The sequence below is a fragment of the Electrophorus electricus genome, chromosome 8 (genome assembly GCF_041902795.1).
Source record: "Electrophorus electricus isolate QZ-2024a chromosome 8, ASM4190279v1, whole genome shotgun sequence".
NCBI lineage: Eukaryota > Metazoa > Chordata > Actinopteri > Gymnotiformes > Gymnotidae > Electrophorus > Electrophorus electricus.
Window position 1 is genome coordinate 29103879 of NC_137504.1, and position 26122 is coordinate 29130000.

General features: G+C 46.7%; 1 protein-coding gene across 12 annotated transcripts in view; it reads right to left on the reverse strand.

Annotated features, from left to right (window-relative positions):
- doc2b (double C2-like domains, beta) overlaps window positions 1–26122 on the reverse strand; it is a 127580-nt gene that overhangs the window by 12555 nt on the left and 88903 nt on the right. For 5 of the 12 annotated variants that reach the window (XR_014125017.1, XM_081719840.1, XM_081719838.1 and 2 more), the window contains 4 exons: window positions 24813–24892; window positions 15358–15381; window positions 10394–10468; window positions 6839–6948 (listed from right to left, as the gene is read on the reverse strand). Coding sequence is in view for 6 of the 12 variants with exons in the window: in XM_081719840.1 (XP_081575966.1) it covers window positions 6839–6948; window positions 10394–10468; window positions 15358–15381; window positions 24813–24892 (289 nt within the window). In the remaining 6 variants the exon portion in view is untranslated. Of the gene's footprint in view, window positions 1–6838; window positions 6949–10393; window positions 10469–15357; window positions 21808–24812; window positions 24893–26122 lie in introns of those variants that run through there. The other 7 variants (XM_081719837.1, XM_035527193.2, XR_014125021.1 and 4 more) reach the window with 6 other exon arrangements.

Consider the following 26122-nt stretch of genomic DNA (forward strand, 5'->3'; position numbering starts at 1 on the left):
ATGGTCACCTGTCACACTGCCACACACACACACACACACACACACACACACACACACACACACACACACACACACTCCCGCATACATGTGCACAACACACACACACAGACACACACACACACACACACACAGACAGACACACACACACACACACACACACACACACTCCCGCATACATGTGCACAACACACACACACACACACACTCCTGCATGCATGCGCACAACATACACACACACACACACTCCCGCATACATGTGCACAACACACACACACACACACACACACTCTCCCGCATGCATGCGCACAACACACACACACACACTCCTGCATGCATGCGCACAACATACACACACACACACACACACACACACACACACTCCTGCATGCATGCGCACGACATACACACACACACACACACACACACACACACACACACACACACTCCCGCATGCATGCGCACAACACACACACACACACACATACACACTCCTGCATGCATGCACACAACACACACACACACACGCACACACATATCCGTATATCCATAACACTGGATTTCCACCCATCTGTAGGGAAGATTGAACAGTTGTATGTATGTGCTTTCGCTCATTGCTATTCATAAGGTCCAAGGGCACCTGAGTGAGCGCACAGCCGCGTATGTGTGGTGTGTGTGAGTCTGTATATGGTGCGTGTAGCACTCCAATGTATCAAAAAGGCAATCACCCACTCCCTCAGCCTGTTCACCCAGCCTCACAATAGGTCTCCAGGAAAGTTTCCCAACATGGACAGCACACAACAGTTTCTGAATAGTGCTGTACTCTGAGACATCAGCTGGATGGGATATTCATGCACACTGCACAGTGACATCGCCAGTACCGAAACGCACTAATTCTTACAGGTTTCTTACAGAGTCCAGTACAGTCTTGCGCAGTGTAAAGTGGACTTTTAAATGTGTTGAATTACTCTTCGTGTGGTGTTTTATTTCTGAATGTTTGGAAGAGAGTTTGACAGGAAGCCGCGTCAGCAAATCGTACCTTCTGTCTGCACGGCTTTCAATCCAGATGCAAAAAGCCATCCATTACATTTACTCAGAAACATCCGTCATGCCATCTGAGGTCTAGTGAGAGAGGCCTGACTGTAAATGAGCTATTGTTTTCTGAGAAAAGTACTAATTTACATGCTAATGGTAAGAAGTGAAGGACTATGCGAATCAGAGGTCTGCGTGATCCCATAATGCTACCATAAGGTCTCACCACATCTAGAGAGAGGGCCAGATAATTACAAGGCAAAAGGTGCTAAAAAGCAGAACAGATTTAATTTTCTACTATAAACATTTAAAATTGGTACTTAATGGTTTGCTGATGCGAATATATATTTTCCGTGATTAACATTCATAGTCATGCAAATATAGCCCATATGAATTTGAACATGTCACAATAAAGCTTCGATAGAAAATGGACTAGGTATGCATATTTGTATAAGAGCTTATCATTTAGGGTCATCTAAGGCTGGGATCCGCACTGCTGAGAAATGCCACCTAATTGTGGGTTAGTCTTCACCATCACTTCATTTGCACAAAGAAATGACCACTGTGCTCTTGAAACGGGGGTAAAACACAGTTAAATCACTGTGCTCTGGAAACAGGGGCAAGTCACAGTAAAATTACCACTGCGTTCTTGATACGGGCCCAAATCACAATAGCTGCCTCTTTTCACTCTCATCCTGTAGGTTCCTAGGGAGGAAAATGTGGTAATGAACTGCGTTTTTTGCATTATTAATGTACTGAAAGGCTAATTTAAAAGAAAGCCAATAGATATGAGCTCACAGCAGCGCGAGGCACTCGTGCAGCTAATTCGCTTTGGCGGGAGGCTTGCGGATCCTCTGGAGCACCGCGGCCACTGGAGACGCCTTTGGAAGATAACGCGGAACTTTTTCCAAGAGGCCTATAGCTGAAGTTGGCCACAGCCAGCCGTTAAAGTGCCACCCCGGTGTTCAGCCCAGCCAGGAGGGGTGTGAGGGACAGTGAATAACGAGGTGGAACAAATCGAGATACGATGGCGAGGCAGCGCCTCGGCAAAGCTGAGGCAGCGCCTTGGAGGCGTGAGGGATCCTACATCGCCGCGTGGGGACATCCTCACGCACATTTCCTGTGCCTCCAACAGCCATTATTACCGCCACGTCATCCGCCGTCTGAGGTTACCCTCTCTGGAGGGAGGGCGGAGAGGCAGGACTCTGTCTCCCGGACTTGTCGAGCTGCCTGCTTTCCTCTCAAGGGCTTTTTTTTCCTCTGAAACGGTGTGTGGGAGGGGGTGTGTGCAGGCTTGGTGGCGAGAGCGTGATGCGTGGACGTTGGCATAAAAGTGTCCTGCCGTGTGGGAGAAGCCAGCAACCATGTTCATGTCAGCCGGGCCCAAAGCCGCCTCCAGAATGCTTTGCTTTGGGGGCTGGCAACTTCCAGCATCACCTTGGAGACGAAGGCTTCCAAACTGAAGCGGCAAAGCATAAATCTCCATTCTGTGCACTCATAGCTCAGCAAAAATCAATAGGAGGTACCGTGCTGGTCAGCGCTGTTGACAGCTGAGATAAATCTGTAAACAGGGTAACATATCCATAAATCAGCTGAGCTAAGCTGAGGGCATTAGCCAACCAAAGGCGGTAGCAAGTAACTGATGAAATTCTTACTATTGCATTAAAAGGTGGCCATAAGTTTTTATGGTCCTACAGTACAAAGACACAACATATTGTCTAATGGGTGAGAGTATCCCAAGGGGCAGAGTGAAATGCTGTGGTTTGTGCTTCACTTCAACACTACCGCAATGCACAACATAATTATGTTATTTGTATTGGTCAGAGCAAATTTTACATCTGACAGCACATTTTCGAACTACCTGCGTTTGTATATTCGGAACTTGTTCCATTTAAGGCACTGCTCACAATAGCTTCTAGACTCTGGCAACACAGAGATTATAAAACGAATCAAAAGGCTCTGACTGAACTTGTCCTTCGCCTCCCTGAGACCGAAACAGTAAGTTTGGTAGCAGCCCAGAAATGCAGCATGGTGAGTGATATCTTGCCATTCATAGGAACTGAGGGCACAGTTTGTATTGCTAGTGCCGGCCAGCTGGTTTTTATGGCCGGCTCTTCTCAACTGTCGTCCTGCTGCCTTCCGTATGCGGTGCCATGTGAGAGAGGCGCAATAAAGGTTTAGCACTCGGACATCCACACAGAGTGGGCGCGCCAACACGGGCCAAGTCTTGGCCAGAAGGGTAAGCGTGGGGGTGGGAGAGGGCCCTGCCCCTAACCCCCACCACCTGAGTGGTGGGCGTTTCAGAGACGATAGATCGGAGGCCGCAGATTTGTCATTATTTAGCAACTATTTGCATGAAGGGCGAGAGCTGTCCCCCGAAAGTAAGACCTATGAGGGAGACTTTCCGTTTCCATGGAAACTGGCAGAGACGGGCCTACAGAAAAGCCCTGGTGAATCATCAGGTGGGTCCTTCCAGATCAATACACACTCTGCTGGCCTACACACAAGCACACACAGACACATACACATATACACACACACACACACACACACACACACACACACACATGTGCAGGCATACATAGCTATAAGGTCGATCTGGTAATGGATCTGCAGGCTACATGACATGTCCAGGTGTTGGAAGAAGAAATATCCTACATGTTCTCTCAGGCAGCAGTGAAAAAAGAAAAGCATTTTGAAATGGTACAATACATCACCATGCGTCATTTGTGTTAATCCTTAACTTGATGTGATAGACGAGGGTTCTTTAATTCAGGAAAAGGTTCTAACCTCACTCAGGTCTCAAGCAAGAGTAGAAAGAATACTGCAGGCCCACTACAATGAACTATGTGTATGAACAGAGAGCCTGTTAAAGGTACATTCAGAACCCTTTTAGCATGGGATGTGTTACTGTTCAAATGCCAACAACACATCCCATGCCAGGGACTTCAGGGCTCATGAAACGATATCACACTGGGCACCAATGAAAAAAATTTTCGAATAACTTTTTAGAGCCCCTGTTATTCAGAGGCCATTAGAATCATCATAACTTTTCCCCCATACATCATCCCTGTTCCCATTTCTGCAGCCATAAGTGCCCATGATTCAACCTTCCTGAGTTCCGTTCTAAGGTCGCCGTGCGGTGTGAGTTGGGGCACCCCTCCCCCTGCCTTCATTAGCAGCTTGACCTTTAGAAGAAGAAATGACCTCCTCATTAATGAGCACTGGGATCTTGGCCCAGGGCTCTCATCTCAAGGGAGCTGGACCTCCACCACAGGTGGCCAGGACAGAGGACAGAGATGGCCGACCAATGGCCTACGATGGCGAGTACTTGGATATGCAGAAGATTCATATATGTATTGATTAATGGATATGCAGATGAGCCCTATATTTATCAAACAAATAGATTTATTGGACAGTGCAATGTGATTGTGAAGCAGACGGGGTGATTTGGCAAGGGCGATTCATACACGGCGCACTCTGCGAGGGAAGCGGAGAATGAATCGGAAAGGTACACAGCCAGAGACGAGAGTTCAAAAGCCACTCCACTGGACCCTTTTTTTGGCAGTTGGTTCCCGCCAAAATGAAATCTCCAATGAATTATTAAACAACCATTTCCATATATTATGAAAGAGTGAGTATGAAAGGCCTATAGATTGCATTTGACTTGAAAAGGAATGCCTCTTTCCTCGCCGGTTATAGACAATCAATATATTCGAGTGATTGCTTTTTTCACTGACAGTGACTAATATTAACTGAGACGAATGTACCTGGACCTGCAGTGCTGTGAGCATTGTCAATATTTTGTTTCAAGCTGCATATGTCTTCCATTGTATTATCATCCATCACAAACAGGTTGCCGTATGAATGAAACACAGTGTGGTGAGGGGCTTGGCAGAGGATGGCACTGAAATATGTCACAGGAGTTTTTTTCTCTGAAACCAAAAGTTAATGTTTACAGGATTTCGAGGAATCGACAACACACCGCTACTGCTTCTTAGTAGCCCTGAAATCTCATCATTAACTGAGCCTAACTTTTATTAAACTGCTTATAACTTCTAACTTAACTGCTGGGAATGATAAGGGAAATGGTTCAGTCGCCAGTCTGCGGGAATGTCACTCACCCGCTCTGTGATGAACCATGAACAGGGCAACACAAAGGAGCCGACAATAACCTCGAAGCGTTTTGGAAATGGAAACGGCGGTGCGCGGAGCTGCCAGCACCACGTGGCCACGTGTGACACACGCAGGCACATACTGCTGTTAAATGAGGGCTAATGACCACTCTGCTGCCTCTTCAAGCTGAATTTACTTGCAGTATTAAGCCTGTGTGGACTGGGTGAGAGCAATCTGCGCAAAAGCAGTCAGTGACTCAATGGTCCAAAAGAAAGCTCAATATTAAACCAATAGAAACAACTATATAAGAATCAGAAAACGACAGCTGTAGGAGTGGTTCAACCACCAAATACAGCCACCTGTTGAAGATGGGGCTAAAAAGTCACATGTCTCCGAATGAAATGTGGCGTGAGTAAATCTCAGAGTGGTGTCTGAGGGACCAAGGCAATGATCATATCCGCCAAGGTCACAGGTGCGGAGGCTGACCATGCTGCTTGCAGGGGGGAAGCCTGAGAGTGTGAGGAGCAGAGTGTGACGAGAGGTGCGTGAGGAGAGGAGTGCGGGATAAGGCATGTGAGGAGAGGAGTGTGGGAGGAGGAGTGGGAGGAGTGGCGCGTGAGGAGAGGAGTGTGAGAGGAGGAGCGTGAGGAGAGGAGTGTGAGGAGAGGAATGTGGGAGGAGGAGTGTGAGGAGAGGCACGGCAGAAAGGAGTGTGGGAGGAGGCGCTTGAGGAGAGGAGTGTGAGGAGTGGTGCGTGAGGAGAGGAGTGTGAGGAGAGGAATGTGGGAGGAGGAGTGTGAGGAGAGGCGCGGCGGAAAGGAGTGTGAGAGGAGGCGCTTGAGGAGAGGAGTGTGAGAGGAGGAGCGCGAGGAGAGGAGTGTGAGGAGTAGCGCGTGAGGAGAGGAGTGTGAGGAGTGCAGTGAGAGGAGCGGCGCATGAAGAGCGGTGCGTGAGGAGAGGAGTGTGGGAGGAGGTGCGTGAGGAGAGGAGTGTGAGGAGAGGAATGTGGGAGGAGGAGTGTGAGGAGAGGCGCGGCGGAAAGGAGTGTGAGAGGAGGCGCTTGAGGAGAGGAGTGTGAGAGGAGGAGCGCGAGGAGAGGAGTGTGAGGAGTAGCGCGTGAGGAGAGGAGTGTGAGGAGTGCAGTGAGAGGAGCGGCGCATGAAGAGCGGTGCGTGAGGAGAGGAGTGTGGGAGGAGGTGCGTGAGGAGAGGAGTGTGAGGAGTGGCACGTGAGCAGCGGCGATGATGCTGTGCTGAGGGGATGACAGCGTCTCTCCCACGTTTAAGGTGCTAATGCACACACGGCACCAGCCACCCCACCCCGTCCATTAAAGACAGATTAGTGCAGTCACATGAAAGGCCTCTCGCCACAGTGCTGGTTTAGCCACAGAGCTGGTTTAGCCACAGTGTCTGCTAATCTGGGAACTGATTTTTTTTTAAAAAGCCAAAAATCTGCTCTATTACATTTTACTGTTAGTTTGTCATTTTTTTTATTATTGAGGCAAGAGTTGTTCTTTTTGATATTCACAGGAAATTAGATCAGCTAGAAACCTCTAATGCCCAGGACTGTCCATATGAGATGTAAGAAATATCCCACTGTACATTACAAATGGAAGCAGACAAGACTCAGTGAGTGGGTGTGGTCTGGGGACAGAGGGTGGGGTCAGCCCTGGGCAGGGGGATGGAGGCGGTACCTGAGTGTTTTGCGGACCATGTCCTCGTCGGTAATGCCATAGTAGGTCAGGGTCTCACTCCAGACCGGGTTCAGGGTGTTGCGGAGTGTCTTGGTGCGGAGCTTGTTGGCCTAAGCAAGGAGACAGAGAAGTTACGGCTTGGACACTTAGTGAAGGCCATGCAGAACAAGAGTCAACTGCATATGCCAAATATAGTGCTTTATCCTTTATAACTTGAATGTTACAGTAAACAAATATGGTGATTTATCATATAGCTCAGTGAACTAAAGGACAGAACCTTAATCTTAGAGCTGACATAAGTAATTACATCAAGCGCATGAGTGGATACTGGGATAACAGTCCAGTGTTTGCTGAATTAATAACAGGATTTTAAGTAGCTAATCTTTTTCAACAGCCTGCATGTTTTCTGTGGGGAATAGTACTGAATGTGCAGCCATTTCTTTTTACTGAGAAATTATCCAAAAATACAAGCATATAACCTGTGTTTGATCGACTGAGCTCATATACGTAAGATCATTGTTAGCCTGCTGGGAATGAAAAATGTGCTTTAAACCCTTTTGATAAAGGCATGACAATTTAAAAGCTCCTTACAATAAAATGCAAAAGAGGTATGTACTTTTATTAAAATCCTAGATAGTACTTAGTGACCTTGAAAAAAACAACAACTGTAGAACATGAGTCATTGGGTATGGTACAGCAAGTACTCACATTAAGGAGATCAACACCCTATATCAAGGTGTGCAGAATTATTAAGCAGCTTCTTTTTCTCAGGTAAATTGGGCCAAAACGAGATTTAACTAGAAATTTATAGAGATTCTTGACTCTAAAAAGTCAAAAATTGTAAAAAATCTTTCAGAGTGAGGCAGCACTTTTAAAATTGCTGATACTGGGGTGCGATCACAGAACCATAAAATGTTTTGTTCCAAATAGTCAACAGGTTCGCAAGAAACGTGTTGAGAAAAAAAAACACAAATTAACTGCCAAAGATTTGAGAAGAATCAAACGTGAAGCGGCCAGGAACCCGTTATACTCTAGTGCTGTCATATTCCAGAACCGCAACCGACCTGGAGTGCCCAGAAGTACAAGCTGTTCAGTACTCAGAGACATGGCCAAGGTAAGGAAGGCTGAAACCCAACCACCACTGAACAAGACACATAAGGTGAAAGGTCAAGACTGGGCCGAGAACAGATTTTTCAAAGGTTTTTTGGACTGATGAGATGAGAGTGACTCTTAACGGACCAGACGGACGGGCCCGTGGCTGGATCAGTAACGGACACAGAGCTCCATTTTGACTCAGACTCCAACAAGGTGAGGGGGGGTATTGCTATGGGCTGGAATTATTAAAGATGAGCTAGCTGGACCTTTCCAGTTTTTAGAAGACACTTCAAGCAGTGGTACAGGAAAAGTCTGCATCTTTCAAGAAGATCATGATTTTTATACAGGACAATGTTCCACTGCATGCATTGAAGTACTCCATTGCCTGGGTAGCCAGTAAAGGCCTTAAAGATGAAAGAATAATGACACGGCCCCCTTCCTCACCTGACCTACACCCTATTGAGAACATATGGGCCCTTCTTAAACAGGAGATGTATGGTGAAGGAAAACAGCACAGCTCTCTGAACAGCGTCTGGGAGACTGTGGTTGCTGCGGCACAAAAAGTTGATCGTCAACAGATTAAGAAACTGACAGACCAAATGAATGGAAGACTTATGACTGTTATTTGAAAAGAAGGGAATTTCTGTTTTTCATTTAGTTGCATAATAATTCTGCACACTAATATTTGCTCAATAATTATGCGCACACAGATATTCCTAAGAAAGCCAAAACCTCACTTTTACTTTCTTAAATATTCAGGTTTGAGGTTTATTTACATTTTGGATTGACCGAGAGCACTGTTAGTTGTTCAGTGATAAAATGAATCCTCAAAAATACAACTTGCCTAATAACTGTGCAAACAGTGTGAAACAGCGAAACACTGCAGTTACGGTGTTTAAATAAGGGACAGTGTACAACCAGCCAATCAGTAGGTTGCAAAATAAACCCTCACAGGGTGATCAGGACATTGACATGAAAGTTCCAAGTTTCTAGAATAATCGGGGGGTACAGACCCCCAGAGCCTCATAGATCTACAATGCAAACATGTATCATAGTACACCCACCTAGTTAGTGTTAATGTCACATTAACAAGTTTAATGGTAGAACATGCCACAAATGAACTAGCTAGCTGAAGACATTACTAATAGCCTGAGGCAATGGGGCTGATTTAGTGGTACAATGTTAAACTAAAGATTAAGGTAAAGTGAGACAAGGTGAATGGAACTTCTTTTAGGATGTTTATGGGCTACGTTGTCATCTGTCAGAATAATAAAATAGACGTGAAACAGTAGAAGGACAGATTAAGCAGTCTGTTTTTCAAAAATAACAGACCTTTGAATGCCTCAATTGACCAATCAGAACCATCGGAGCCATGTAATAATACACCATAATTTGTATTTGTTGGAGTCTTCCCCACAATATAAATCTCCCTCTCCATCTCATGCACTCACAACACACACACAGCGCTGCTGATCAAAGGGGGAAAGCAACATCTGGGCCTGTTTCATCATCTACGAGGAGCTATGAGCTATGATTCTAACAACACAACACAACAACAACATATGCTCACACTCCCTCTCAGTAAATTATTTAATAACCCTCTGAACGAGATTCCAATAGGGCCATAAGTCGTGATGTAGTCAGGTCATACGTACAGTATAGCAGGGTAAAATCAGGAGTGCGCTGATGCTAGCCAAGAAGTGGGTGGCTGGCAAGGCTCTGGTATGGGGAAAAATACTGCCAGGACAACACCCCCACCCCCACCCCCCACCCCCCAAAAAAAAAAAAAAAAAAAAAAAAAATATATATATATATGTGTGTGTGTGTGTGTGTGTGTAACAAATTTGGATTGTGATTATTTGTAGTCTTCTAGGGCTTTGTCAGTAAAAAGCAAAAGAAGTGGTTTGGTCATGAGTTTGCACAGCAAAATTTGATTAAAGGCTGATTAACTTAAGTTAAGAACTTTTAAGTATGATAGATTGAGCTGCACAGGTAACAGATGTTTCAAGGATTCAGAAGACACAATGAGTTTGATCTACGGAGCTGTTAATGAAAAAGCTTTGCGCAAAACATGGAACAAATTAAAATGCATTAATTTTGGGAGATGTAGAATAATTTTAATTGTATTACATTTAACACAGCTGCTTATTTAATTTATGTAGACTGCTTTGCTAGATACATACTTTATACTGTATATGAATAATCTAAAAGCTATACAGTGTGCGTGTGTGTGTGTAAAGGATATAAAGAGTGTTCACAAGTACATACTTTATATATGAATTATTTAATCTGTGTGTGTTTGTGTAAAGGACATAAAGGATGCACACAAGTACTTTATATATGAATCATCTAAAATACACACACACACACACACACACGTGTGAATGTGTGTTTGTGTGTGTGTGTGTGTGTGTGTGTGTGTGTGTGTAAAGGATATAAAGGGTGTACCCAAGTACATACTTTACTGGCTCCAGGCAGCAGGTGCAGTTTGACATAAGGATCTGACAGCCCATTGTGATCCATGGGTTTGAGTCCCTGTATGAAAGAACAGAGACAGAGAGTTGTTTACCAGTGACAGCATGGAAACCACACTGAAAAACAGGGCTGAACTTTAGCTGCCATTAACATCACAAAGAAGACATTACAAGAAACCTGTCAGGCGTGCCAATAGAGCCAAAGGCCTAGGAGATCTTATTTAAGTCAAACTATTTTATTTCTTCCAAGGAACTCCTTCTTCAGAGCAAGCTAGCCCTGGTCAGCTGACTGAAACCACTGGAGGTAGTGCTGCTCACCGACAGGGGGAAAAGAACCCTTTCTGTAGCCAATTAGCTCACATTAGATGCTTTTCAGTATTAGGGAAAAAAGCCCAGCTGGTGGCTTGTTTTGAGAGGCCGGTAGTAATGAGCAAAAGCCAAGCAAGTCAAAATACCTGAAGTGGGAAGTGTGGCTTGGCAGGCCTGTAAAGAAGGCTGCATGGTCGTCGTGGCGTCGAGAGCCGCTTAAGTTCACCTACAGCGGATTAAAACGCTGCATGTGCGAGAGGTGTGTGTCTGTGCGGGGTGGGGGGACGGACCGTAGGATTTAAAGGCCAGCTGTGGGTGTGTCAGGATAAGAATAACATGAAAACAACTGTGTGATCTGAGGTTCTACACTTTGTCGATGTGTGGGTTGCAGCATGCCGTGTGTGTGTGCGGAGCTGAGGCTTTCCAGCCCTGGACATGCAATGCCATTGGTTTCTGTCATGGGAATAACTGTGTTCGCCTCCACAGTGTACAGGTGTAAAACAGGAACAAGTTTTATAATCAACCAAAAGCTTGTGACTTTTACTTGCAGTCCTCGTTGGCTACTTTCAGAGCTGTGGTTCTCCACCCTGTGTTCTGACTGTTCAAATGGACATCTGTGATCGATATCTGATATATGATGTATGACGTATGACATATGACATATGACATATGACGCAAGTTAAACCTGATGTATTGATAAACTCAAGCCATGTGAGATGAAAGCATCAGTATCGAACTGACTTGGAGAAAATCGAAGATCAATGAACCATAAAGTTGATATTTTCTGCTAGGTTTAACCATCGCATTTTCTGAAGGGCCAATGATTATGTCGTCAAGCGGCCCTGAAATGGTGACTGTATTCGATGTGTGTGCCTCACGAAGCTCGGCACAATCTGCTCGCAAGTTTGCAGTAAATCGAGGATTTTTTCTTCTCTGTTTTTGTCTGACTTCGTGGCAGGACTTTAAATTGAACTGCTGCAATCACTGAGCCTTACGGCCGCCCACTGGCAGCAGAGAGCTGCGCCTCTCGCAGACGGCCGAGAGGAATGAACCAATAGCTTTGCGCTTCCGCCCCGTTTTTAACACGACTGACTTAAATCGGAGGTTATCGTACACTGAACCTGACTTAATGAAATTGTGAAGACAAGTGCAAATTTATTGCCTCAATTTTCAACTGCCACTACCAAGCAAAGAAAAGAGTGGAAGACTTTCAGCCGTAAACCGTCTTCAGCTACAACTACGGTGCTTGGCTGCGGAGAGCTCATCCTTGAACCGTCTTCCCAGAGGACAGATGCTTCCTCGACTGTGAGTCAGGCTGTCTCAGTCTCCTGCACGCCGTCAAGTTTGCTGTAAGCACACAGGGATCCTGCGGCCCGTAGTCAACAGACAGTGGCTCAACCTCTCCTTCCTATTTACACCCCAAAGTTGTTAAAACCACCAGGCTAATGAGTGTTTTTTTTCTGCTTCTTTTTGATACAGGGGTGAAAGGTCACTCTGTTCACACAAAGGGCCTGATTCCGATGCCAGAGTGCTAAAACCCAGCAGACATGTGCTTGTAGGACACAGCGGAGGCTGAATTCAGACGTATAAGATCGGAAACAACAAACAAACAATTTTATATATTTTTTTTACATTTCTTTTCTGGCCTTTTTCAGTCATTTGTCAACACTGGGGACTGTCATAAAGCACTCACTGGATGTCCAAATAAAACATAAAGCACTGACTGGATGTCCAAAATGTCTTGTCTGTCCCCTGAGCTCTGTTCTGCCACAGAAACAGACCCATACAACCTGTCATGGAAATGACTGCATCTGCAGCAGCAAACCTCTGACTTTGACGACATGGCCATAATCTCCTCCCTCCTCCAATCACCCATGTCCCAATTTGAACCGACTGCAGCATGCGGGTGAAAAGCAGGGGGGTCATGTCCGGCTCCTGTGAACCCGGGCACTTCGCTGCTGGTTTCTGTTTGCTGCTTTTCCAGGAAGCCGGAATGGCATGTGGCCCTCTGGCAAAAGCCAGACCACTCCACTCAGATCAACGGCGGAAAATAGCAGCCGCCGGAAGGCGAGAAGCTCGGGCTACGCCGGAGGCCTGGCACTGTTTCACGGGATGGTGACAAAGGAGAGTGTTTAAAAACACATATGCTGGAGCTCTCCATTGAAGCTGTGTCTGGAGCCCTTTCCGCAGATCCCAGCCTCACAGGGATGAGGCAAACATGGAACTCGGTCTCAGCGTACCTGGTTTTCACGGCCTAAAAGTCCTGCACTGATGGGCAAGAGGACAGGAATCCTTTTAGGGCTCCAGTCGCCTTACACACGTCGTTAGAATCATCAGCAAAGACGATACGTCGGCAGCTCTGGGTCTACTGTACTGTTTCAGGGTGCGTGTCACCTTCACTGAATTACACTCTTCAGGTCCGGTTCTGTAAAATTCCGTATGGGGGCGGTGAACCCACTGACCCACCCGTCCATGACTTCCCAGTCTGGGATGCTAAATCAAAAATGAGGTGCTTTGTGGGATGGCTAAAGTGATGCGAAGAAGCATCTTGGGCCTGTGAACATCATGCTGTGGCTAAATAGGTGGTTAATCATAATTGTTGGGGAGGGTGGAGCAGGTGTGTGTGTGTGTGTGTGTGTGAGTCGGGGTGGGGGGTGGGCAGTGACCAGCATGGAAGGCAGATGGTAGTTGCGCGCTGGAGTGTGTGTGTGCGAGTCTCCCATGCCCAGCTGCCCACTGCATTAATCACCGCAGCCTGCTGACCCCATACGCGCATGGGGAGTCGCTCCTAGTTAGCAGTCCTTTATGCCCTAAATCATCCCACTTCTCCCCTCTGTGCCTGTGTAGATCCGGATGGGTGGTGCAAAGCCTGGTTTCCAGTCTGAGCCGGGCGCTCGCACACGGAAGATGCGAGATCCGGCGAACAAAAGCAGGGGAGGTGCTGGGATCGTAACGAGCTCAACAGGAACCGGCGGCTGCTGTCTGTGAGCCAGTGCCAAGTGCCAGAATACTGGGCATGCGTGCTTACCACCCACGAGCTGCAGGTGGGTTTGGAGTCTGCCTGAGGGTGGAAAGGACGAGTAACGACCCATACAGGTTTCTGGGGCGGAGCCAGGGCACAGTGGGGGCGGAAGCGTGGTTGGAGGACAGTGACCAGGTTCGCTCTCACTGAGTGCGCCCACCCTCACGATGAATGGATGCGTGCACATGTGGGCGCTGTGGCAACCGTTAGGAGTCATCTGGCCATGAATGTATGTGGTGGAGAAAGAACAGCTACATAAATACCCCCATACACACACACACACACACACCATCTACAGCATGGCAGTCATGCTTTGGATTGACAAACACCAGTCCTCCAATCTGACAAACACCAGATTGCTATGCAGGGTCATTAGCTCTGAGTGTAGTTTAAATGTCTGCACAGAAAAATTAATCAGGCATGCGCTTACAAATGGAGAGAGGAGCGCTAGTACTCTTTCATCACAACATACTGAAACATTGAAAAAAGGTGTTCAATGAATGTTGCCTAAGACCAGGTAATTTATGCTAACTTCTTTAATAAGAGATCGTCATTCTTATTAGGAGAGATTAGAGTTAAATCAAGCTAGTGTAGCTGACAATACCAGTGAAAGACCCAATAAAACCTCCCAGAAATAAGACTCTTCAAATGAATGGAACAAAACCTTGTTAGCTTTTGTTCTCAGCTAGACAAATATCATGCTGTTTGTCATTTAATACAAGCGGCCCGTTCGACTGCTTAAAGTCACGGAATTTGCAAACTGAGCCCAAAAGGAGAGTGACGTGTTTTGGCATGGATGTGGAGCGTACCATAAGGCAGGTAGCGTAGACTAGTGGTTAGGACTTTGGGCTATCACTGGGAAGGTTGTGGGTTTGAATCCAAGGGGCACTGTATGGTGGCTGGCCCTGTTCTCTGATTGCTTCTTACCAAAAAAACCCCAAAACCCCCCAAAACACTGGGATAGATGAAGGTAAACACCCCCATACACACACACATGATATATGAGGACATACTTGTAATGACAGTAAATGGAATCTCAATCTTTGGGTTCAGGCCTAAGAGTGTGGGTATCAGTAGTGTGAGCTGGAGGCTGCAGTGACCATCATGTGCTGCATTTGGCAAAAGTCTGACTGTTCAATGCACAACCCCCCCCCCCCCCCCCCCCCCGAGACAGTCAATTGTACTTTGCAAGAACTCATTCGATGGGGCGAACAGTCTGAGGCCTGATCGATTGCGAGTGTGGGGTGACCAGAGGCCATGTGGCATGCTGATCACACTAAGCAATATTGATTGTCTAGACCCCAGATTCAAGAGCCAAATTACACAGAATGCAGGGTGGGGAATTGTTTTCGTAGGCTGCGTGCATTCGCAGCTGGGCATAAATAAAATGCTGGTTCAATCAAATCAACAGATTTAATAATTAATTGTCATAATTAATTAAAAGTCCAAATTGGACTTTGAAAGTGATACTACTGCCAAGCACTTTCTTTAATACTTTGACAGTATTACTAATGTGGCCTGTAATGTGCAGTTTTGGTTGTGATACTGTGTATGGGGTCTGTACCACCGTGATGGTACTGGGGGTTTGCTATGGAAACAGCATCGGGGGAGTGGCTTACCTTTCGATACCTGGGCACCGGGAGCTGAACATCACGTTTGAAGTTACAGCCATGCAGCGAGAGACAGACAGAGAGACAGACAGACAGACAGACAGACAGAGAGAGAGAGCATGCAGGCGAAATGATAGGAAAATTCATTAAAAAACAAACAAAAGAAACAAGAATGTCAAGGAGGCACCAAAACAAAAGTAGAGCGACGTAGACGATTAAATGGAACAGCGTTCAGAATTAGTGCAAGTGAACAAAGAAGGAAAACGTATGAAGTGCAAGCACCAGGAGCTCACCTGTGCTCACCTGTGCACAGCTCATGGAATGCCACATCCAGTCCTGTATTGATGTCTTACTGTGCTTTTATTACCAAAGCCCTAAATGTAGCCATTATGAAGTGAGTGGATCTAAGCAGGTGTACTAAAGCAGAAAACCTAAACTTCGCTCGCTGAAAAAAAATGTAAATGGTATTAGATGATCCCTCTATTTCCTTCACCTTGGCAGGACGAGACAGACGCTCCAGACTTGCCTTTGTTCTACGGGAATGGCTGGTCTGGTTATACATTATTCATATGCTGGGCAATGAAGCTAAGATGCTGCGAATCTCTGCTGTGAACACTTTGCATGTTAAAAAAAGCAACTGCTCATGTGAGAGAACTTGGAGTGTGTCAGCTGGACATTTTTTTTTTTTGTGACACATTTTTCATAACTACTAACTAACTAACAGACTGGTGGCACCACAGGCAAAACAAATAATGGAAATGAATGTAATTTCATTAAAAAAAGCTGCAGATTAATTTGTTGCCTGGAGGTTCAATTAAGAATCTGTTTAGCCAAGTTTAATGGTTCATTAAGAAGTGTTAAAATGACATGCTCCAGATGGAACACTTTTACACAGGTTGGGACGGTACGTATCCAGGACTGGAAGAACTGGGATACCGTTAGATGATTTTCAGCACATTCTGTGACTGAGTCATTGTGACCCTTTTATTTCTCAACAGAACCTCAGCAGAAGAGTTACAATGACTAATCCCATTCCTGACCTTTAGTGGCTGAGGATAGACAGCTGTGGTGAGAAGACTGTCCATGTCTGGCAAGTTTGTTGACTATTAAATATACAGAGAGGAGCATGTAGCTTTCCTATGTGATACGCAGAGTTTAAAAAAAGGCTTCTTTCTTGTGTCAAGAGCTGATACTAGTAGCACTTCCTTACACGGCCGCATTTTTCGTCTCGGCGCGCTGAACTGTACCAGAGGTGTGGACCGTCCCAATCAGCAGCCGTGTTTCAGTCTCTTCGGTGTAGCGCTGACTGCACATTCTCCCTCAAATGTGTCGTCTGTTGTGGGCTGGTACGACAGCCCTGCACCGCTGCCACTGGCCTCTAGTCCTTTCTGAGCTAATAAGGGCAGCACCTTTCAGAGCTCCCTGAGGGAGAGAGGGGGAGAGAAGGAGAGATGGAGGGAGAGAAGGAGAGAAGGAGAGATGGAGGGGTAGGCAGCCTGCGGGGGAAGGGTGCTGGTTGGGAGGTGGACATCGCAGGGATGGACCCAGCGGGGCGCAGGGGAATGAAGTCTTTTCATTAGAAGCTTTTGCCCAGCATCAGGGTGAGGACGTCCAGCTGACGGCTCAAAGCAGACACGTGCAGCTGGGCTGCTGGGTGACGCCTCACGTGCCACGTGTTGAAAAGTATTCCAGGACGTACGTTATGGGCACACAGGTTGAGAGCACGTGGGGTACGTTTTAGGTGACATTTCTGTACTGCAGTACTACCACTTATATCGTGGAACTTATTCAAACAGAACACAGGCCTTAACCTTAGGCGATCATAACATGGAAATCTGAGGAGGCGATTATTATTACTTACATTTTAAACTGTTTATACACACAACATAGAACAAGGTATATGAATTCATAAAGTTGTAAATAGTTACAAATAGTTACAAATAGTAGTACATGTTCTTCCAGATATTACTGATCTCCTTTCAAAGCTTCGGTCTGAGAAGCATCAATAGTACCTCGCTTTAAAATCACAGAAAAACACAGGGTGAGCATCCATTTTCTTTCCACTGGTATAATACAAGCAATTTGACTGTCCGTCTCGGTCCCCCCACTGGCGGTGCTCATCGGAGGGAGGCTGTGTGCCCTGCGTCCGCGGATCATTACCGAGCATTTACGTTACTAAACCATGTGACCAGAGCATTGATCCACGTGATCTTTAAACCGATACTTTGTAATCCTAGTCTGTTACCTACCCTGTGTTAATGTCATAACAACCCTCTGGTATCAATGTCATCTACGGTGTAATGTCTGCATAGAGATTATGAGATAAATGAGAGTGTGTGTGTGTACACTGCACTTACTATAAATGCTCCATTATCTGTAGCCTGGATGGGTAATTCCTTGTAATCCTCATGTACTTCCTGCGACTGTGTATGCCTACATGCTTATCACACCATGACAATGCAAGACAACTCCATACGACTGATAACGGCCGACCTGCAATATCCGCTTCCCAAACAACAGCCTTTCTTGATCTCGTTCAGCTGCCCGGTACAATCAGTCACAGCGGTGTTACCCACGTATAACGGTACTGCACTAATTAAGATAGAACAAAGCAGCTTTTATAGAACATTCACTGACAGTTCTCACAGTTTCAGTCACATCTTTGGCTGTAAACATCCAAAAGTCACATTTGTTATACATTAACCTGGTGTAGTCCAGCTCACTTTTCTAACCTGACCCTCTTTTTTGGCTCTAAATATGCTCAAGTTAAAAGCTTATGTATTTCTCATACATAAATGATAGTCACAAAAAAGCCAATTCATTCTCTGAATCAGCTTTCAGCACACGCGCCAGTGACAGCCACCGTCGTTTGACCAGGGAGACGTGATCCCAGCGCAGAACTCTCAGGGACGAGATGTATTCCAAATACATCTGGTATCCAGGGTCAGACTCCGGGAGTGGCGTGTACTCGGAGAGCTGAATGAGGGCGGGGCCGAGGGGGGATGAGGGCGGGGCCAAGGGGAAATTAGGGCGGGGCCGAGGGGAAAACAAAAGATTCACTGTGTGCGGCAGTTTCTCTGTTCTGGGCTTTGCCATCCTTTCCGGCTGCAGGTGGCACCCTGCCACCTCGGTATGGCAGCAACAATGGTCACATGAACCCTGGCGCATGTGCCCCGCACACATCTTGTTCCCCCACAGGTGCTGGCCAGTTTTAATAACACGAGCTGCTTCAGCCCGCTCCCTGATTAAACAGAGAGGTGATGACTCCAGAAGCAGCAGGAGGAATTAGCTGCAGATACATCGAGCGAACAGCCACGTTTTGTGTGTGCGAACCTCCATTGCCTGCTCTGAACTCAGCAACCTATCCTCTGTGCACAACAAAATCTTTAGCGCACTGAGTGGAGCGTCACAGAGTGATTTCAGTCATGATGTGCTGGATTGAGACTCGAATGGAGTAGACCCACTTCACTGAGGTACAAAAAAACCCACTATTACCTCTGGCTGTGGGCCAGTGATTCGGGAGAGGTCTGATACTTTAACCAAAGCACCTATCACCATAGATACCGATCAGACATCAGCCTTGAGGTAACAGAAAGGAGGAACTGACATGGCTCCATTCGATTCTAAACGGTGATCTTAAGTTGCTGTGCTCTCTCGGCAGGAAGAGTCAGGACAGATGGATGTAGCGTGTCATCCAAAAGCCTGCTGCCTGAATCCCACAAGCGGAACACCCATCACAAGTACTTTAAGCATTTAAAAGGTTCTCCGATATGTGCACGGAATAGTACTGAGCGCAGTTCTTTGAAGGCTCTGATTCAGGAGCCACAGGAGTGCAGCGTGCCAGCGCACCCTTAACATGCACGTCTACGTTCTATGCTAATGAGGTGCTGACGTCTGTGTTATGGTCACACACACATACATATGCATTGGTGTGCACACTAAGAAGAAAGTAAAACCTATCCTTGCTATTTATTAAACTCCTCCATAATTCAGCGAAGATACCAGATGGCAGAGGGGATTATTTCGGCAAAGTCAAACATGAACTTCACTTCATTCTTCAAACCAATCCCAAGAAGACTCACGGAAGCTTTCCATGGCTGTTTGTTCACTTATTAATCTGAGCTCTCTCAGTGATGAAACCACATCATAAATCGATAGGCTGCCGTGTAAAGGTGCCTTGTGTTATGATGACAGGACTGATGAAACATTAACAGCTGGGAGCCAGGGGGAGCCTGCACCGCCCCCAAAGTAAAGGAGGGGGGAGGAGTCGGTGGGTCTAAAGACAGCTGATTGGCTGAGGTACGTGAGGGTGTACAGAGGACATGCAGGAGGTCAGTCATGGGATGGTCACCAAGTTCTGCCTGATGCCGAAACAACTTGTCCTCTCCCACATTGCGAGCTTGTTGACAAGGGTCCTTCCTGATATCGGGGAAGAGTTCTGGAGCATGGCCAAGTTTGTGATTAACATAACTGGACACTGACATTGGAATTCTGATTATGTACACGAATGCAGGTTAAGCCACAACCAAAGTCCCATTAAATGCAGGAATATTTAGACCTAGACTTAAACTACTCTGACTCTCAATACTAACTGTATTGACTTAACCATCATTTCAAAATAAGAGCTTTGCTCTACCCCCTTAATCATAAATCATGACAGTCTAGGCTAGATTTAATCATCGCGGTGCTAGGGGTCCAACCCCACCTAGCAATCAAGCCTCACGTGTTCCCCATCCGGCCTGGAGCTGTCCATGGTGCTGAACAGAAGGAAACTACCTTCAGCACCTGTATTGTGGACAGTACTAACAACTTGACTCTGGGGCAGAGTCTGAAGATGAAACACTGTTGTCTGCACACGATGAAACCACCTGCACTCACTTGTCCGGCTGCCCACGGACGCCACAAAAACGCCGCCCCCGATGCGGAAGGGTGAGTACCAGCTCCATGGCTGCAACTGCCGGTCGACAGTCCTTTCTGTTTCTCTTTGTTTCAGTCTCAGCAGATTAGAGGGATTCCCTTACCGGAGACCATGTCGTCTTTACCAGACTCGCGCTGGAGCTTCCTCTGTGCTGTCCTCTCGCAGACACTGCTCATGCTCGGTGGCAGGGAGGGTAGCTCTCGAGCCTCCCCCACTCTTTTCTTGGAACTGTCAGGCCATTTGGCCACTTTGAAGTGAACAAGCCAACAAAAGAAACCCCTGCTGGGACCGATTCATATACACCCAGGTCCTGCTGCGATCCAGCTGCTCACATCAATTTTACGTTGAGAGACAGAGCAAGAGATCACTTCTTTAGCTCCCATGAAATTTAAGTTTGATTAGATTTTAAGGTTGCCGTGGGAAGTCAAAGTTTCTTTGCTTAATGCAGAATGCAGCCCATATTCCACAAAAAACTCAGGGAACTAGGCAGCTGTAGTGGTCCTGGGGAGAATAGTGGGTCTGGGGAGAACAGCATATCCCCGGGAATGGGACATTAATCTCCAGCGAATGCTAAATAGGTCCACTTGCTGCAGGGTTTGTTTTATTCTGTGCTCTTAAGATAACAAAAAAAAACCCGAAATATAATATGTAATTTGTCATGAGCAGGAAAACACACTGACTGCACAGTATATTAGGGTTGTGACGGGAGCATTGGGTTTTCTGTATCCTCCTGAGAAAAATAGCACAATGGCTGGATAAAACAGAAGGTAAACAACCAAGATTTTTAAAAAATGACTGTAAGACTGAGGCAGACCTGTGAAAACACAGCAAGGGCCTTGCCATCACTGATTAGCTAGTTATTCTTACCACAGCTCAAAAACTCAAACCAAACCAAGCGAAACGATCCTTGTTATCTCCAAAGCCCAGGAGTGCTTCTGGGCTTCTCCAGCTAAGTACTCTGCCTCGGCTGGGAGCTCGAAACAATGTTCACATGTGCGAAATGCAGACGCTATATCGGGAGTCAGCCAGGCGGGAAAGCCTCTCCCAGGCCAGGGCCGGTGGGGGTCGGGGGAGGCGGCCGCCAGTCGCCGAGCTCCCGCAGTCTGCTGGGGTTGACGTGCTGAGGCTGCTACGCCTGGGGGGCTGAAAGAGCCCCCGTGGTGAGCCCTGCGTCCCATGTGTGCTTCACTGTTGTTTTGTCATGCGGCGTCTGCCCGCCTGCTGTTTCCCAATGAAATGGGAAACCGAAGTCCTGCCTCCCACACTGGTGCAGCGCACTTTGGTTCCCAGCACGGTTTACCCCTGAGGTGCAAAATTAATGAATATATAGAGAGAAAAAGTCTGGAGCCCAAAATCCAGGAAGCACGGCCTGGAGCAAGGAGTGACTCATGGCTGTGGAGATAACGTGGCCAGGGTGAGCAGGCAGACAGCTTTACCAATTAAAAAGGGGGTAGGAACATGAGCACTGTACAGGTGGGCATGCTGGATTTTCCAGGAGAAAAAGCTGGTTTACGGAAAGGGTTAAATGAGCCTATCAAATTCTGCCAAGTGCAAGTCAAGATGTGAGGCCGAGTACAGCGAAAGAGAAAGAGAGAGAGAGGGAGGGAGAGGGAGCGAGGGAGGGAGAAGGAAGGAAGCAGGAAGAATGCGATAGAGAGAAAGAATGGGGGGGGGTATTGAAACAGAAACTCTTGCCCCATGGCACTTCAAATCACAGTGAGTGAGTGCTTGTAGTCTCAGGGGGACTCCGGTATGCACCACATCACACCTGCGCAATGACGGGCGTCTGACACAAGTCTGGACTCTCTGCTGCGTGCATGTTTTGAGTTTAGCTGAATGAATGTATGTTAGAAAGGGGAGCTCAAGGTCATATTGTGGATGTTTTTTTAAGATTTCAAATGAATAAACTAACAAACCAAATTAATGTAATTTAAAACCTAACACACTTGTTTCCTTTGCTTTGATCTTGGAGTAAACTAATTCCTGTATAGTATATATAGTAAAAATTATGAAAAATGTTTATTTATGATAGCAAAAATTGTTATGCAGCTAATACAGTTAGCTAAGCCTGCAAATGACCATACATTTTAGTCATGAAAATGAGTGTGTGCAAAATGTAAATGTAAAAATAAATGTAATTGATTGAAGGTATATTAGGACCACAAATAGCAACCCATTGTGCATTCAACCTTTTATTCTACCAGATAATTTATTCAACCTGTTAGAAAAAAATCTTTTCTTAGCACAAGACCTGGCCAGGACTGAGCTGCCGAAATAGTAAGTTAATTCCCAATGCTCAATCACATTGTTAAAAATGATTCAGCATAGGGGAATTCAGAGATGGAGAGCGACACAATGAAAAAAAAGAAAAGAAAAAGTGACACAGAGAGAGAGAAAGAGAGAGTGAGAGAGAGAGAGAGAGAGAGAGAGAGAGAGAGAGAGAGAGAAAGACATTATCTTGGTGTCTCACCACAGGATGGTTTTGTTTGCCAGCAGGGGTTGGCTGGCGGGCTTTTGTTTATGCTGATGCAGGGCTGACAGGATGAACAGAGCAGGCAGACAGAAACTAGAGGAAATCACTGGTCCAACCTTACGATTATTCCCTCCCACTTAGGGTTAATGTTTCATCTCCAATTCACCCGAGTGGTAATTATTGCTCTAGCTCACAAACAAACACGCAAACAAATAAACCCCCCATCTACCCTCACAAAAAAAAGAAAGAAATGTTTTAGTGTTTTATAGTGTTTGGAAAAACCGCAGCAGTATAACGAGTGAAACAGCTGGCAATTGGTAGGAATCAATATTTGTACAGGTGGGCATCAGTTTGTTCTTGGATTAAATGGGGTCTAAAGCTAAAGGTTTTGTTTTAAAATCCGAGTGTGAATGGTGCGCCACCCATCACACCTCCATGTGCGTCCTTAAAACAGCGGTGGCGGCACATGACGAACGTTGCTTTGTTTATGTTGTCGTCTTTTGTTACGCGTATCTTTGTTTTGGTTACTTGCTACGCCTCCCCCACATGTGTCTTATTCGCCTCACCATCTGGGGGGTTGATATGCTTTTATCCTTTATAGGCCGTTTGTGTTTCTGTGACCGTTTCTTGGTCAATCTCTGTTTTGTTGGGTTTCTTTTGTTCCACTTTGCACACTTTTATGTTCGGTTTCATTTTTGTTTGTTTCATTAAACTGTTCAGTTGGAGAATCGCGTGCGCTCGAGAGAGAGAGAGAGGGAGAGAGGGACAGAGAGAGAGAGAGAGAGAGAGAGAGAGAGAGGGACAGAGAGAAAGAGAGAGAGAGAGACAGAGAGGGAGAGAGAGAGTAGATGGTTTGTTAGAGAGGGAGGGAGAGGGAGAGAGAGAAGGGTAGAGGAGCAGAAAGATATAGAGACGGATAAAGGGAAGGAGAGACATAGGGAAAGGCAGAGAGAGAGAGAGAGAGAGAGAGGGACAGAGAGAGAGAGAGAGAGAGAGAGAGGGACAGAGAGAGAGAGAGAGAGAGAGAGAGAGAGAGAGAGAGAAAGAGAGAGAAAGGGGGCAGAGAGCTCCCAGTCACTCGTTTCATACAGGTGAGACAGACTGTAGAATTCCTTTGCGGCACGAGCCCTGAGCTTTCTGCTGATTCATTATGATCTTCATGATTAGACACCTGTCAGTTTTGTAGCAGCACTACCTGGTTTATGTCATCAGGTGCCCTGTAATATACTACATGCATTCAATGTAACTGAATACTCAGAGGTATCATGGGAGATAATAAAAGGGTCAAGGGTCGTAAAGGTCTCCCCTCTGCAGTACTGATATTAGTCATTATGCCAACTGATGACAAACAACTACCTGTCATTGATTAATACTTAGACACCCCCACACGAATAGGAACAAATAGCTCAGCCCACGCTACAGGCAGACGGAGAGAGAGAGAGAGAGAATGAGTAACAGAGAGAGAGAGAGAGAGAGAGAGAGAGATAAAGGTAGAGAGCTTTTGGCTAGCTTTTGTGATGGCTACCTGGACACTGAGAGGATGAGACAGTGGCAGATGCTACCAGCAGCATCTGTCAGGGGAAATACCCCTCACACCATGCTGCCTGGGCAAAGGAGCAGACTGTCGCCATCGTAGACGTCTCCGAGGGGCGTGCCGCACTCGCTGGGACACAGATGAGCACGGGGCGAGGGTGACTGGCTTTTAAGAGTGTCTCTCAGCGGAGCAACAGCCTGGGAATGCTGCCAGGAGGGCTTGGGGGAATGGAAGGCAAGGTGTGTGTGTGTGTGTGTGTGTGTGTGTGTGTGTGTGTGTGTGTGTGTGTGTGTGTGTGTGTGAAGGGTTGCGGGGGTGGCTGGCAGTCTATCATGTTTCATTCTGTCCTGCTGCGAGTCTAGACAAGGGAGACCTCTAGATGGAACACGCCGTGTGCTTTGGCGAGGGCAACATGATCTCACGGGGAGCTCGCAGGAATGATGATGAGGCTGCGAAGACTTGTCCTGGACCCGTGTCCTGGACCCGTGTCCTGGACCCGTGTCCTGGACTGATGTCCTAGACTCAGCAGGGGTGCTTACCTTGGCTTTGTTGATGGTGCAGTGGAGAGCGTTGTTCTCCTGGTCATAGAGCAGACTGAACTCCAGCGTGCCCAGGGTGGCTGTAGAGGACACATGCAGAAGACACGTTAACCCGCCAGCACATCCCTTACAGGGAGGCGAGAAGGGAGATTTTTCATTTTCTGGGTTTTTCTGGCGGTTCTTGGTACACATGAACGTGGTGGGCCGTGGGGCAGAGCCACATTCATGCTCTGGTGGGTCCGCACCTCGCTCCCATACGGCGTGAATCAATAGCCCCCGATTTTTTGTGTTCTGTGCTGGGAAAGCAAAAATAAACAAATAAATAAAACAAAAGACAAAACAAGCAAACAAAGAAAATTCTTTTTTCGAATGACCTTCAAGGCAACAGGCAGCCCTGTGCTCCAGTGGTGCTGTTCATAACATGCCTCTGTTCATGGCTCTGGAAAAGGCCCAGCGCAATGCAAGGCTTGGTCCAGATCGTGCAGAGTCAAGGGTAGCGGCTGGGAGCCCTTCTGCTCGGCCCTCAGAGGGACGCTGCACGCCGCTCCCCACGGCGACCAACACCCGGGGCTTCCCTCCCACAGTTGCCTGTGCTTAACGCCTGACTCCAAATGTTAGAAGGGGATCAAAGAGAACTGGAAACCAGTGGCGGCAGCAGACTCTATTACACCACAGCCTGAGGGTGCAGGGAGGTTTTCTGTGGCAGGATATATCAACAAGCCAGCATGTTTTGAGCATTGTCACTTGATGCATACCAGCACTTGTTTATAAATGGTGACTGTCTTTAATTTGATAAGTGCTGTGGTCTGAAGCACAAGAATGGGGATAGGCATGTGTGTGTGTGTGTGTGTGTGTAAGAGGGGCATCAGGGGACACCTGAGGGATTAAACCAGGTTTCGATTACCAAGATTGACACACCAAGCGTGACTTCAATCTCTAATGCATTTATGAGATGCTGGAACGTGGGGCCCCAGCCGCAGGCGAATTGCCTTAAAATAATTGTTTGTCTTTCCAGCACCCATCTTGCCTGCCTCTCGGTTACTGCGTCAGATCCGTTACACTGGGCTGTTGTGTTATTTTTACACTCCTAAAGGGAAAATATCCTCCAGTGAAAACAGGGACAAGGATGGACAAGAACATTAGTTGAGGAGGACAAGAAAGCGTGTGAGAGGGAGCGAGAGAGGAGGAGAGAAAAAGGGCGAGGTAAAGAGGGTGAGGGAGAGAAAGAGAGAGAGAGAGATACGGCAACACGAAAGGGAGACAACTGGGCTGAAAGGTAATCTTGTCCTTAAATATAAGGCTAAATAACA